Genomic DNA, 15,423 nt, shown 5'->3' with positions numbered 1-15,423 from the left:
ACAATGTGAGCAGCAAATCATATAGGCACATGTGACAAAAGAAAAGCAGCTCCATGACAGCTGGGTAAACTCAATCTGCTAATAAAGATCATGGAGTGTGATTAAAAGATCAAGAATATCTAACAAAAGGACCTTACGGTGTGACTGTGTTTCAACTTGCTGTTTCCAAGGGCAGGAATGAACTTCAGTTTTGTATTTCTTTACTTTTCAGTATGGATGCAAAAAGCCTCAGTGTGACTGAAATCTTTTATTTTGAACTCCGAGATATTAGCAGGAGTCTCTTCTCTGTGCCTGAGGTCTGCTGTGAGTGTTTTGCATTCATATCGACCTGGCCAGAGCAGCTTTGAGGGGTTGCAGCTCTACTGCCCAGATATCCATTTCAGATTCAGTCAGGTGTTACGGCACTGACACCTCCAGTTGCTCTTAAAGATTGCAATCAGTGACCTCTGATTTGGTTAGCCCAGTTGTCATGCTGTGCTGTCTTGATGTATTGTGAGCAGCGGCAGTACCCAGGGCCCTGGAGACGGAGATGGAAAAGCTGCAAGAGATGGTTGGTGGGGGGCAGGCTTAGTCGGGCAAAGATGGGACAGTTTCAGTGGAGTTGACTCTAGCTATTCCACTGAGCCGCCTTTTTCTTTTTATAAATAAAACAGTAGGGCTTTTAAAGGGGCAGGTTGAGGTAGCGAGGGGGGTTCAGTCACTTTTACGGTCTCTGTGGAGAGCATGTAGAATTTCTTTTTTTTTTTTTTTTTTTTTTAAATGACATCAGAAACAGCAGTATGCGACATTACGTGATGGCAGAGCTTCAGTTCATCCTTTGTCTTTTTTTTTTTTTTTTTTTTTTTTAATAAATAGGACAGGGGGAATGAATGAGAGAAAGAGGGGGAGAGAAAGAAAGAAAACCAAAGGGGAGAAGAGACGGTGAGAAGGGGGGGGAAGAGAGAGAAAAAAAAAAAGAACTCCTGGGTCACCTGTATGGAGAAAAAAAAACAAACAAACAAAAAAAACAAACAGAGGAGGCAGCAAACAACAAAGAGCAACATAATAATAGAGAAAACAAAGCACCATCACAATAAACTAGCTAGTCATAGATATCAATATTTACTAAATAATAAACGACATTGTGCAGCACGCAAGATAGACAGCGCACAGTGTGCTTTGAGGTAGCAGCCAAGAAAGCTTTAGTCCGCGTCTGTGAATACCCATGTGTGCATACCTGTGTGGATCAGCATGCTTGCATTCCAAAGGTTTCTCCATGTAATGATCTGCTAGGGAGTGTGGGGGGGCCACAGCCCCGTCCTCCAGGGTGTGAAGCGGGTATGGAGGAGATCAAAACTCCAGACATCCAGAGGCCCCCAGAACACAAGAGACCAAGGAAGACCAACAGAGGGGCAGCCGCGCCACTGTTCCAGTAAGAGCTGAGGAGAGTCCCAGATGAGGGCTCGCCCAGCAGCCGCGGAGCAGAAGTCAGGGGGGGTTGCAGTGACGCGCCCGTGAGCTCCGCCGGCCCCCAGCTGTGCCTGAGTGACCGAGCCCCAGGCCGAGAGGCCGGGGGCACCCCACCTCCAAAGGGGCCCGAGCGAGCCCCAGGCCCCAGGCCCCGACAAGCGGCCGCCAAGGAGTGAGCCGGTGTGTACCCGGACGCCCACCCCCAGACACAAAGAACCACCAACACACCGACACCTGAGGGAGTCCGTAGAATTTCTGTTTTCTTTCTCTGAGTCTACTGCATGTTCGGCAAAGGATTAGTGTGTATTTTCAGCTCGAAAAGTAACTTTTCATTAGTGCCAGCTGGACTTATATTGGTTGCTAATGCAGCAGCTGCTTCTCCATGCTGTTTGGCACAATACACGTTTGAGACTCTTAATTTCTTGTGCACAGTAGTGTGCCTCTCAGGTGCTTAGAAAGCAGACGTTTTTCACCTGTACAATATTTAAGTTTTCTACACTGACGTCATCTGTATGTGGAAAAGTTCTTTAAAACAGAAACTACTTTTTTTGCTTTTAGCCTTCATGCTTCATTACATTTGCTCACCACAGAGTGTACCACCATTTCCCTGTGCTTGCATGCTGTTATACCCATGAGAATGGCACTTTTGTATGGTTTGAATGTAGGGTTTTGTTGTTGTTCTTTGGATACACTAATCTCCGGGTCATTGAGTCAACAGCAAACAGTAAAAGAGCGTCTTCCTTCACGTGGTATTGCCAAATTATCAAAAATTAACACTGGCTTCCATGAATACCTGGATGGCCTACATTTTGACTAAAAGCCACTTATTAACCAATTGCACACAGATGAATAGTCACTGTGAAAAGCTAAATTTTTTTGTCACTCTCACTAAATTGTTGCTTTCTCTGCAACTCTGTCCATGAAAAATGTCATGTATTCCATCCATGGATAATATTTAGTTTTGTATTACAACACTTTTCCATGTCCCTGAATATATTATTTACTAATCATATGTTGTTTTCAGGGTGTGTTCTTAATAAGGAGACTGTGAATGAAAGGTACAGTTAAGCTTGCACTGGGGACAAGGGAAGATGAAATTATAAAGCACTAAAATCAAAACAAACACGTGGAGAACCCAGTGTCAAACATTAGTTTAAATTTTAGATGTTCTTTCTAAGGCTGTAACTGGCTGTTCAGTTTGTTTGTGAATGTCACTAAATGTAGAAAAAGCTGTCGGCTGCATAAAGCGGTTAGACATAAAGATTTTGTTGTTTGATCACTATTCATCACCATCCATCACTTTTGCTGCACAAATGCAAAATGTCCATCGATACCACTTACATAAAACAGATAAGAAGAACAGATGAAACTACATTCCAGCTCATCTTTAACACTTAGCATTTAAGATGCCATTGCTATTCAGTAGGTAAGGCTCAATCGTTTAAAGGCCTTGGTGTGAGTCGCCTAGTAAACAAACGTAACTTCGGTTAATGTGATACTATTGCAAGAATTGCTCTCTCTGTGTCCTCGAGGTCTTCGTCTTGAAGCTATTGTACAATACTCTGTTGTTTACCTCTTTTATATTTGCTGTTTCTTTGCTCTTTTTGTTGGCACAGGTCACTTGACCATTACCAGCACCAGCTGGAATAACTCTGAACTGGCAGGAAGCTTGCACACCACATTAAGCTTTTGCTTGAACCTTGTCCCTTTGTTTGTGTCATCTTATCCATGCACACGAGTAGCTATACTTGTGTAACAGCTAGATGGACCATTTAGTGGAATTTGCATGTTCTCCCTGTACCTGCGTGGGCTCTGGCTGCCTCCCACAGTCCAGAGATATGCATGTTAGGTTAACTGGTGATTCTAAATAGGCGAAGGTGTGAATCTGAGAGTATATGGCTGCCTTTCTCTGTGTGTTGTGATTGACTATGTATTTGTCCAGAATGTACTCTGCCTTTTTGCCCATTGCTTTGCCTGCTGACAGTGTTGTGTTATAAATCAAGCACACCCATTTGCCCTGCTATAAATGCTCAGACTCACTGTTTACAGCCGCACACAAGATGACCAAAAGAGAATCTTCGGTCAGTAAGATCAATCTAGAGGAAGCTCTCGGGGTTTCATAGTTGAACCTGTTGAAGGATTATTAGTTGCCTGCAGCTGTCCTTGTCCCTGGATTTCTCTGAGTCTTGCAGCCTCTCCACTTTCACAGTAATCGGTATCAGTTGACTGTTGGCTCTCTGTCAGTTACCCTGTGGCTACCGTGTTGGTCTCCCAAGGCATGGAAGTCATTGGAGGCATGCTTGCTGTTATGGTCAGGGTCTTAAACTTCCTACTGAAGCAGCCTGCTCTCCTACCACCAAATTATTTTAAAATAAAAGGATAAGGTTAAAGGATTATTTAACATCATTATCATTACTGTAAATAAGATTGTAATGTTGATGGAACAGTAGAACTCCATTTTAAGCCTTTTACTGATATCTAACATGATCCTCCATCAAAAACAAAACAAAAAAACCCAAAACAAAACAAAGCAAGCACCTCTGTTCTTCCCTTGTTCTTCCATTACAAGTAATTTTGAGTCCAGACGAGGTTTGCACAGTTTTATAACCCATCCTGATTTCCTGTGTCTTTGTCTACAGTAAGACTGAAAAAAGGCAGATGATTCAATTAACAAGACAATGTTGGAACTGAGAACTCATCAGTTAGTGATGATCAATTTAATGATCAAAGTTTTAATGGGAAATGTTTTTTTTTCTTTTTTTTCTTTTCTTTTCTTTTCTTTTCTTTTTTTTTAGGATAACCCCAGCAATTGCACAGGAAAAGCAGACCCCATTGATGCATCCCTTTGAGCTCAAAAACCACTTCTGTGCCTGAGACATTTCCATATTTACAGGAAACTTTGGATTTCACGAAACGGAGAGTTATTCTTTCAGCATTCAGTAGATCTTAGTTTGACAAAGTGGATTGGACTGAATAACACAACAGCTTTTTGCTGAGTTTTTACTTGTTCCCTGAAGTACTGTTTTGACTAAGGCATGTTGGCATAGTTAATTTGACAGATTATAGTCGCCATTGCCAAATTATTGCTTAAACTCCCCTGTGTAGACAAGTACTGTTTGGATATGTTGGAGTGTTTAAATGCATGTTTTTGGGTAGCAGTTTGTCTATAAGTAGTTTCATTTACATCCACGTGTGGACCTGCATGCATGTGATAGTTCATGCTTCTTTTATGTAGCTGACCTTAGCCGAGGGTATGCCAGCAGCCATTTATCTTTTATTCATTTTACCAGCCATCTGTGACCAGGGCAGCTTCTCTGCCACTGATGCTTGTTAAAGCAGAACCCGCTCCAAGAGGTGCAGCATTCTGCAGTTGGTACACTTTGGAGGGCAAGTTACTTTTTTGATTCCCTAGAATTCACCAGCCATTATCACTATTTTGACAGCCAAAGCAAATTTTGTCATTGAAAAGAGCTTCCTGTTGTTTTGTTACCTGCTGCGGCTGCTAGAAAGTCCTTAGCAGCCACCACTGTTTTTGTTCACACCCTGCTAGTTACAGAGTGCTTCTGACTGAGTGTGCAGCTCAAACATCTGTCAACACCTCAGTTTGATAGTTATAGAAGCCAGACCATCACTGAGAGACAATGTTCCAGTGCTTCTTTCTCTTACCTAATTTTCTCCACCTGGCTAGGTCATGATTTCCTAATTTTGGTACACGAGGTCATCAGAAAATAAAGCATTTATAGGAGTAGAATTACACTGCTGACAATGTCTTTGGATAAACAAAACAAAAGAGACCGTCTTAAAACACAACACATAGATTACAGGGAAAAAAATCTTTAAAGTGAAATATGTCCACAAGCATCTACGGTAGATGTGTTTTTTTATGCGTCTTGGGACCAAACTGTTCCTACAAAATATAAACCTTGTTTTTCAGTTTTTTTAATATTCATAACTACAGCAGAGAGCATGATCTTCAATATGTTGATCCAATATCTCCCACAGTAAACATTCGTGGTTGGAGTTGGTAACTGTAAAGGTCATCGCATGCGATTCGCATCAGTTTTACACTCATCAAACATTCACTTGAACCCTTCTGCCCTGCATGGAATAGCAATGATCAGACACTAATGGCGTTAACTTTTCCTTTTCATTGCAGCGCAGAGAATGTGGCAGTTTTTAAATTTGAAAAGGAGAGCGCTAGTATCCAAATAGCACCTGTTGTCCATGATATTGACATCTGTATTAAAGAGAAAATCTTATCTAACAAGCTTGTATGGAAGAATCTATATTTGTCGTGTTTCTTGTTATTTGCTTTTCTCTTTTCATTCATAGATAAAGGTATTTCTTCACTTTTTCCACCAAGAGAATAACAGCTATCACAGAAAACTGCAAATCTCAGTAAATCATTTCTAATAAGTTAAGTGTCGGTTGTACATTGTTGTTTACACTGAATCTTTACGCTACCATATTTTTATACTTAATTTTTATACTTTCTTCATGATAATAATAAACATTATATGAATGCGAAGAATAGAGTTTTTACGCCTTGGGGACTTTACAAGGTTACAGAGAACTGAGATGAAAATGATAGTTTCGGTGAAAGCCAGTTTATTTCCCTGGCAGAGTTTAAGGAGAACTTCTTCAAGGCTGTCATATCCAAATGATGGCGAGCGTCGGGATTACATCAAGCATCTCATTTAAATGCTCACTGATTGCTCAATTTGTTTCTATAAAGGAATGCTTGAAGACATTTACAGTACAAAAATGAGATCCCAGGTATCTCATAATGACATGTCATTGGTTTCTGGGGTCACTCTGATTCTACTTAGCTAGTCATCAGCTTTCGGTGAGAACCCAGTTCTACTGTGTGAAATTCTCATTACCAGACTCACTAAATCATTCCTGCTTGATCATCCCCAACAAAGATCATTTGTCTCACATGAGATTCTGCAACGAAGCTATTATTCCATACTTGTCCCATGTTGATCACGCAGTAAGATGTGGTATAGATGTCAGCGTCCTCTCCAGAGACTTAAAAGACTTCCCAGTGAACAGCAACGTTTTTCCCATGTGCTTGTTGACATCAGCTAATATAACTGTTATTAGTAGAGAGAGACTTCCAGATTTAGCAAGGAGAAGCTGATTTGACATGTGTCAACCTCTAGTTTTAGTCCTTATTTTTCTCTTTGGCTCCACTCTACTCTGCTGAATCTTTCATGTAGTTTACGTCTTTGATCTGGAGCCTTTGATGGTGGATTGTAAATACAAAACCAACGTGTTTTCTGTTGCTGTCAGGGTTAGTGTTTGACACCTGTGTGATGGATTTGTTCATCAGTTTCTTTGTGTTGAAGAGGCTCCCGCTTTCTTAGTTTGAGGCAGTGAATGCAGCGTGTCTGTCACACTTTGTGCTCCCCTCGGGAAAACAATCTTTAGCGTTTGTTATTATGAGGAAGACAGTCAGAGACCTGTACAGATTTGGGTTTTGCTGAATATAAACAAGAGCTAATGTTTAATAATGTGAATCTTCAGGGGGATTCTACTTTGCTTGGATACTAATTGGCTAAAAATGTGAAAACACTACATCCATTGTTACAAATAATAAGTTCAATGTTTTTAATTGTGCTTTGTTCTGCACTTGGGAATAATTTAGATATTTATGAAACATGTTATCGGATAAAATAAACATGTACTTTCCCCTTAGCTCTTATTGCATTTTTTACTACAAATAAATAAATAAACTCTCCATCATCCAACCAGTTTACCTTTTCTTTTCCCCCCCCAGATGATAACTGTAGACTGAGCGACTACCGACGGCTGAAAAACAAGATTCTGGATTTGCATGAGAAACGATACATGGGGCCTGCCAGCCATGGGAAACACAAGGACAGCATGGTGGCCAAGAAGCAACTGGTTGATGTCATGTTCAAACGCTTTGATACAGACAATAACGGTCAAATAGATGCCAGCGAGCTCTCACAGGTAAGAATATGGGAGTAAAAATGAGCTTGACTATGCCACTACATATTCCCCCTTTCAAAAATGAATGTGGTATTAGTGTGTGTTTGGCATGAAGGTAACATACTGCTTAACCTCGACTCACAAGCTAACACTGGTCTTAAGGTATTTTTTAAAGCATCATTTAAGTACAGAATAAAAAGATTTGCTTCCCATTTCAAGAGACTTCACAGTATCTGTCATGTCTGTCAAAACTTGAGAGCCATTTCATTTAAATATCTCATCAAAGGGGGATAAAAAGTGAACAAACCATCTGTGCGCTCAGGTGTTTAAACTGTCCTCTTTCATGTGTGCCAGAATTGTGTCCGTTTTACTCCTTTTACCCTTCCCTCTGGTAGCTGTTGTGCATCGCTCAAGGTAAATCTTTTGAAAAGCAATGTGGGTCAAAGGAGCCATGAAGCTTAAGGGAGGCTACAGCCTTTGACCAGGATGTTGTAAAAAAGACCTTTTTGTGGCTGCCGTAAGGAAGGAAGATATTCTGTGCATATCAAATAAAGTCTCCCAGTACCCCGGGATTGAGTTAATATAGAGCTTATTTGAATAATTGAAGGGGTAAGCAACCCGCAGTGGTTTTCAAAACCATCATATCAGTTTCTTTTCTTCTGTTATCTTCCTGCTGATCCAGTAGGAAATCTTGCGTGTACAGAGGTCACCTTGGTAAGCTTTGTCAGTGCCCTTTCCTCTGACTCATTAGATCAATATTTTAGCACAGGAGGTTTATGGCATATGGCCACAAAATAGTGATATTTTCATATTATTTACATATTTTTACATGTTTTAACATTAAATGGTACTCCTTGCCAGCTTGAGAGAAATCAATGCTCGGTGAATAAAATACATAGTCAACAAACTATGTTGGACTGGTATGTCTGTGAAGGTTCTCAGTCATCCCCCCAGGGGGTTCATGACCCTCTTGGGGGACGCTCCCCTAGGACTTCAATCTGGGACTCTCTACCATTTGACCTTAGAGCTGAAGAAGCTTCTCGTTGATAGGTGAAACATCTTCAAGCAACTTAAAGAGACGCTTTTCCTTCCAAGCTCCTTAGACCGTGTTGGACTGGGTTTTATGGAAAAACATTGCCAATATACCCCAAGTGTTAATTTGAATATGCCCTTTCAACCTATTGAATATTACTTTGGCCTGGTTTTTAACCCTGTTTGTAAATGAGATGTAATCTTTTCCTCTGCAGAGTTGATACCCCCACCCCCACCAGGTGTTTTGAATCATGCAGGCTAATAATATACGTCCAAATGGAGGAACTGTTTTCAGGGATTCCTCCAAGTCTGTTTTTAGCCCTCCTCCCATTTTTGTTGTTTACATATATGGGAAATTTGGCATATTTCATGCAGAGCCAGCCACATAAACCTCATTCACAGGAAAATGGAGAGAAGGGAGCACTTTTGGGAAGGGCAGAAATTGAAATATCAGTGAATTGCAGGTGGCCCTTATGGGGGTTTCAACTGAATTTATTATTTTTTTGTTCATACAGATATGCTTTTTTTCATGAGCCTACCTGACTTTGGGGTATGCATGCAGTAGTTAACCAAGAAACTTTTTTTCATTTGTTTTGTTATTTACCTTGGAGAAAATATTGTCCAAAAAAATCCATCAATGCAACAGTCCAAACTGTATCTTTGTTTGCCTGTAGTAAGTGAAGACTATTTACATGTTTACTTTACAGGCATAAAAATGTTTCTGATTAATTTAATTCACATCAGAATAACTACACAATGACAGCAGGACAAATATCGCTTCGAAATAGGTTTCTCCATCTAATCAGTCAGTTAACAAACAAAGGCTCTCATGGGTTAATAGCGCTTCACCATCATGGCTCCTATACCAAATTAATAATTTGTTTTCAAATGGATTCTCTGCTTTATTGAGTAGTTCTTCAGAATTTTTTTTCAGAGTAATTCATAACTCAACTTAAATGATGTAAGTTACACAGTAAGGTTATGGCTCTCTTAACTTGTACTGGCAGGGCCGTGCATGTTTTCTTAACCTCATCTGCTTGAGCTGGCACTGAGTTCTATCTTATTAAGAAATTATAATTTTGAAAGAAGAGATTAATGCAAATCAAATTTGGCCTGAACAAACCTTCAAAAAGAACTACATAAGCAATTCACACATTTTTCATCAGTTTAAAATTACAAAATTATGGCTGCCACCCGCATGGCCTAAAGCACCCTTTATAATTGGAGCATTCTCTGATCTCATTTGAAATTCTAGGACAGAAATCCCTCACTTGGACTTACTCAATGTGCTAGAGTGTGCACATGAAGTGACACAGTGAGCAATTGTTCCTGCCCTTTTAGTGCCCTTTTAAAATGGCAAATCAAAACATATTTTTTCTTCATGCATTCATCGTATCTATCATTGTACCAAAGATAATATTTGAAGATTTATCTTTTACTAGAAAAAATAAAAATAAAACACTGCTTCTTGTCCAGTGTTGATCCTGATATACCGTTTATTGTCTACAAAAAGCATGATAAAAGATGCTGTAGAATTTGCTGTAAGAAGAAACATTATGTAAGTTTTTTTTCAACTTGCATCTATAAACTTTTAAATATAGTACAAATCTCAAGGTTCTAACTAATGGAAAATTGCTCTTTTAAATCTCTGCAGAAGTCTAGTCTGAGTTGTTATCAGGTCTGCAAATATTTCTAAAAGAGCTGAATTCAAATTAAGAGGAGTGCGAACAGGTGACTTCTGATCCCTATTTTGGGATTTTGAGGGGCTAAAATAGATATAAAAAATAGATATAACGAATTTGCAAATCTTTTGAAACATTCATAGCACAGTCACTGAAGATCTTGCTTCATAAGTCACACATCCTAGTATGAGTCCTGCAGTATTGTTTTGTACTGCAGTACCTAATTCATCCTCTTGACAATACAAAAGGTTTTCTTTTTGTTTTTTCTTTGCAGATTCATGCATGCAGGGTTTACAACTACCCTCTTTTCACATGAATAACACAGAATCTTATTTTGTTTGTGTAAAAAAATAGTAAAGGTGGATAAAGAGGAGACAGATGCAACTTTAAAACTTTTGAAATTGTAAGGGAGATGATGTGTAAATTGTTATGGTTATGAGGGAAGAGCAGAGTCGAGAGTGAAGGAGATGAAAGCACGTCTGGAATGCTGGAAAATGTTCACATACAGCAAGGTTTCCACCAGTGTATTGCAAGCCTGGAGGCGCAACAGGGGGTTAACTTAAGCATCCCAGCTGAACAACCTTTCTAGCAGGAACCGTATAGTTATGGTACATAATGTCTGTATTGCAAGAATAGGTTCCGTGTAAGTAAAAAAAAAAAAAAAGAAAACTCAGTGTAACTGCTAATTGTAAGACATATGTTCTGTCTGGGTAACCAGCCAATGTTCCATTGGCTTTGTAAATTAAGGTTCAATTTAAAACAGGCAGAAGCTGCAATCTCAATACACATATATCTGGTTAACCTATTGATGATTTGCCTCAGATCATTTAGCTCACATGGTCCACTGAACATGTGCAGGATATGTTACTGCTTTGTTGTTCTCTTTTTCTCCAGAGGAGTCACTGGAAAAACACTGTAGAAACAGAAATGGAGTTTATGCATCAAAGCCTGCAATTCCAACGCATAAAAGTCTCTTAAATGCCACATCACTCCAGGTGATGAAAAGACCAAAAAGCAAGCAAAGAAAGGAGCAATGAGTAAAGACTGTTTTTGAGTTAAAATCATCTTCTTTTTAAAAAAAATTTCTAAGCCCAAGAATGAAAAGAATGAAAATAGAAAATTTGTACATTGAATTCTTTTTTTTCAGTGATTCAACATTCAAATAAAAGTTAGGTGTAGCTCACATAGCATCACAGGTAACTCTTAAATTTTGGGCAAGTCATCTGGGAAAGGGAAGTGCACTGATCCGATGGACAATGCATGATGTATAAAGCCGTCCCTTGTGATCAGCATTTTGACAGCTGATCTAGTATGATGGATGTTTTACTGCCAGGGCCATGCAGAAGGTGTGGAATAGGATCATGTTTTTATCAGGATGATGACAAAAACTGCAGTATTTTGGACCTGTTCATCCACTGTTGTGACAGAACTTCATTGACTTTCAGTTTGGCTACAATGCAAATGTTACCGAACATGACCACAGCCTTCATAGACTGACACTTTACCTGAAGGAACTGTAGAACTTTTAAATATTAATCTGAAAAGCCAATGATTAACAAAACTGTCTACTATTTTGTAGTTTTGTGACTGTACGGTTCTACAAATACTAAAACCATTGTATTTGTTTTTCAAATTTAAACTTTCAATTGTTAACTGGCTTTGTCTGAGTAAACAAGATGGGGGAAATGGCCTGACATTGCGTAGTTTTTCCAGCAGAGGGCACTTTGCAACTTGGCTTTTGGCAACACACATGTTTGAAACACAGCAAGCATAAAAACTACATGATCTAAGCAGATTTGGCCAGTGTAAATCACTAAATAAATAACTATGTATAAGAAATGCTAGCAAAATTTGAAAATGCGCAAAATTTTAAAATCACCAAAATATCAATATTGGCCTTAACAATCCTATGTTTGGGCTTCAGTATAGTGAGTGGAGAATTGGAGAATATAGTTGATATCTGGGCCATTACTTCCTTTTTTGCGCATAATTACACGCTGGTCACATCATCATTCCAGCACAGAGGTGGATTCAAACCCATCATCTTGTTACTGTGAGGTGACAATGCTAGCCACACAACTTGTCAAAGAGTAGATGCAAATAAGGTTAACGTAAAAAACTTAATTGACCTGAGATAGTACCCGATGGTTTCGACTTTGCATTTCAGCCAGTGCATTCCAGTTTTAGTGAAACCGTTTTCTTGGCAATTAGATATATGGTACTCAAATTTTCATTTTGTAATGACATGTGTAATCCAAGCAACACCTATTGTTTCTTAGATTTAAACCTGGGGTAAACAAATTTTTTTTGCATCAGTGGACAAAAGATCTATAATGATCTTACCACCTACTCACATCTTGCATCACTTGATCTCAGTAGGTCACATGATAGGGTGAGACAAGGTCTCGCAATGTTTCACCCGGACCTCTGCTGATGTCCTTGGCTCATGTGATGAGGCACATGATCAATAGCGGGTCAACAACCATCTTAAGGGACAACTCGCACTAGGGTTTAAATACCTGGGACTCTCCACCATTTGGTCTTAGAACTGAAGAAGCTTCTCGGATGAAACGTCTTTAAGACACTTAAAGAGGTCCAGTCGCTTTTCTTTCCAAGCTTCTTAAATTACCATGACCTGGATGATTGAGAACCTACACAGACAATCCATATTAGCCTTTGTTTGCCTCATCCCACTTAAAATGGACTTAAAGGCAACTGGACATCTGTCCCTCTACTGTGTTCAGCTTATTAGGATATACATGTCTGGTGGGCTTAGAGCAGAAAGCAAGTTTAAACCTACACAGATATGTGTTAAACCTACACTTCTCTGTGTAGGTTTAACTGTGCTGATTACTCACTGTAGACTGAATAAGCAGTGCCATCACTGCTGTGGTTTACTTTAAGAGACATCAAATCCTTTGGTGGAAAAGAAAAATGTTATTAGTCAACATCTGGCTGATTTGTTTAGTGGCAACATTAATTGCATAGAGGTTTTGTTTTATTATAATTTCTGGAACAGTACTGAAAAAAAACAGACACACACAAACAGAATTAAAAAAAAATGCTCTTAACCTTCTTTAACCAACGATTGATGTATTCTCATTGAAGGTCATCAAGCAAGAAGGTCTATCCAAGGACATCTCTGAATGCACATTGTTTGACTTGCTGAAGTACAACGACGTGAACGATGATGAGCACCTTACAAAAGAGGAGTTCTACACAGCCTTTGGTGAGGATACAGTTTTGTTACTCCCATCGTCTGTTTACATTGTTCAGTAAAATATATATCAGATGTGACAGAAATGTATTTTTAAATTTGCAGTTTTAGTCAATACTAAATAATAGCTCTTGTCTTTAAAAAAAACTATATTTTAAAGTTGATGGTTCATATTGTCCTAGTGTGTAAACATTACGACAATGTTTACAATGGCGTTCTTTTTACCCAGTTGTTAGTTAATTGATTTGGAAAGTAGTGCAGTAATTATGAGTATTATGAGAAAACGGAGAGTAAATTGAAACCCTGGAAAAAAAAATCTCTCAGATGCCACGACATAATTAATGTGTATACTCATATTTCATTGATACTGATGCTCATTTCTTCTTTATTCTCCTTTTAATAGCATAAAAGTATAGAATAGCCCTTTATTTGTCCTTGCACACTTACAACAAGTACACATACAACTGTGCTGGAATAAAAAATAAATAGTAGACAGCAGGAATAAATGGCAAATAGGAGAAATATATACAATCAAGAGGGATGTATACAAAACAAAAGAAATATATACAAAAATAGGAGAAAGGCACACATTAGAGAACAATGAGTGCAAAGCAAAAACGTAGTCTGAATAGAGTCTGTGTGTGAGGTAGAGCTGGGCGATATGAGATTTTTTCATATCACGATATGTTTTTTTCATTTCAGGCGATAACGATATCTATCACGATATAAGCCAAATAACTATATTTGTAAGATTTAAATGTGCCGTTGCTCACAAGTAAAATGTGAAATAATCAGCAGCTTGTTCTTATTTAAATATTTATTTCCCATAATAAGTTCAACAGGGTAGATGTACTTAAGGAACATGAGACTTTTTCAGATAAATAAAGGCAAATATTGCAAACTACACAAAAGGCAGCTGCTAAAGCGTTTAAGTTTCAAAATAGAACAAACGAAACAGACTAAATTGTCAATTCCACTTAGAAACAAAATATTAATTCTAAAAATAAATCTTAGTTTGTTTTACAGAAGAACAGACAAAACTGACTAACTTTTGTCAATATCAAATAAACTGAGAACTAAAAGGAAATTCTCAATCTCTCCTTGTTGTATAGCTGAGCTTTTCAAACAGTTTTAACAGTTACTTTAGTCTGACAAAAGCCGAATGATGAATTAGCGCTTCCAGTCAGAGACTGAGGCTACGTCCACACGTACACGGGTATTTTTGAAAACGGAGATTTTCCGTTTTCGTTTTAAAAAATAATCCCGTCCACACATAAAGGCAGAAATGAAGGAAAACGCTGCTATGAACATGCCAAAGCAGCAGGTGGCGCTAGATTCCTAACCGTGCAGAAATGTTGGCCAATCAGAAGTCTAGAAGCCTCGGTGGGAAAAAGTAAACAAAGCTGGGGCATAGAAGCAGAACCGAGTCGTATGTGTGGAGGGACAGTAACTGTGTGTATATGTAAGCATTTAAACACTGCAGAGAGTAGAATTAACAGTAACAGTATTGTAGAAATTCATTTCACCGAAACAATAACGTGGCGCACAGTGTGACGCATGCACCAGTTTATTGTATTTCCAGACTTGCTTTCGGCACATTTACAGTGCACGCTACTCTGTTTTTTGTCAGACTTGAAATAGCCGAAATACCTTCACACTACGGAACTTCTATGGCTCTTCCGTTCGACAATCTCTCCGGCATTGGAACCATCATCTGTTTACTCTTCGGTCACGCTCGGTTGATTTTTCTAGTCGGCACACTCATTTCCTCCATTACGCGCTGGCTCCATTACCCGCTGGCTGCTTCCCAAACAAACACACGTGCGGCTTGGCACTTGTGCTGTACGTAACAAGTCACGCGACGTGACGCTGCGGCTGTGATTGGTTCGGCTCTGCGCTACTTGATTTGGATTGGCTGACCTTCTTTTTTTTTTTTTTAAGAGGACAGGAGCGGCGAGGTCTATCGCGATAGCTTAATTTCTCTATCGAGTAAAAGTTTTATCGTGATACATATCGTTATCGTTCTATCGCCCAGCTCTAGTGTGAGGGGTCTGAGTGATGAGGGTTCTCAGACCATGGCTTAGA

General features: G+C 39.0%; 1 protein-coding gene across 4 annotated transcripts in view; it reads left to right on the top strand.

Moving 5' to 3' along the window:
* Positions 1-15,423, top strand: part of fstl5 (follistatin-like 5) — a 198,670-nt gene that overhangs the window by 96,356 nt on the left and 86,891 nt on the right. For all 4 annotated transcript variants that reach the window (XM_080900443.1, XM_080900441.1, XM_080900442.1 and 1 more), the window contains exons 5-6: positions 7,232-7,428; positions 13,230-13,350. In XM_080900443.1, the coding sequence (XP_080756569.1) occupies positions 7,232-7,428; positions 13,230-13,350 (318 nt within the window). The remainder of the gene's footprint in view (positions 1-7,231; positions 7,429-13,229; positions 13,351-15,423) is intronic.

Source organism: Rhamphochromis sp. 'chilingali' (genome assembly GCF_963969265.1).
Source record: "Rhamphochromis sp. 'chilingali' genome assembly, chromosome: 13".
Classification (NCBI taxonomy): Eukaryota; Metazoa; Chordata; class Actinopteri; order Cichliformes; family Cichlidae; genus Rhamphochromis; species Rhamphochromis sp. 'chilingali'.
This window is presented reverse-complemented; position numbering and strand designations above follow the sequence as displayed.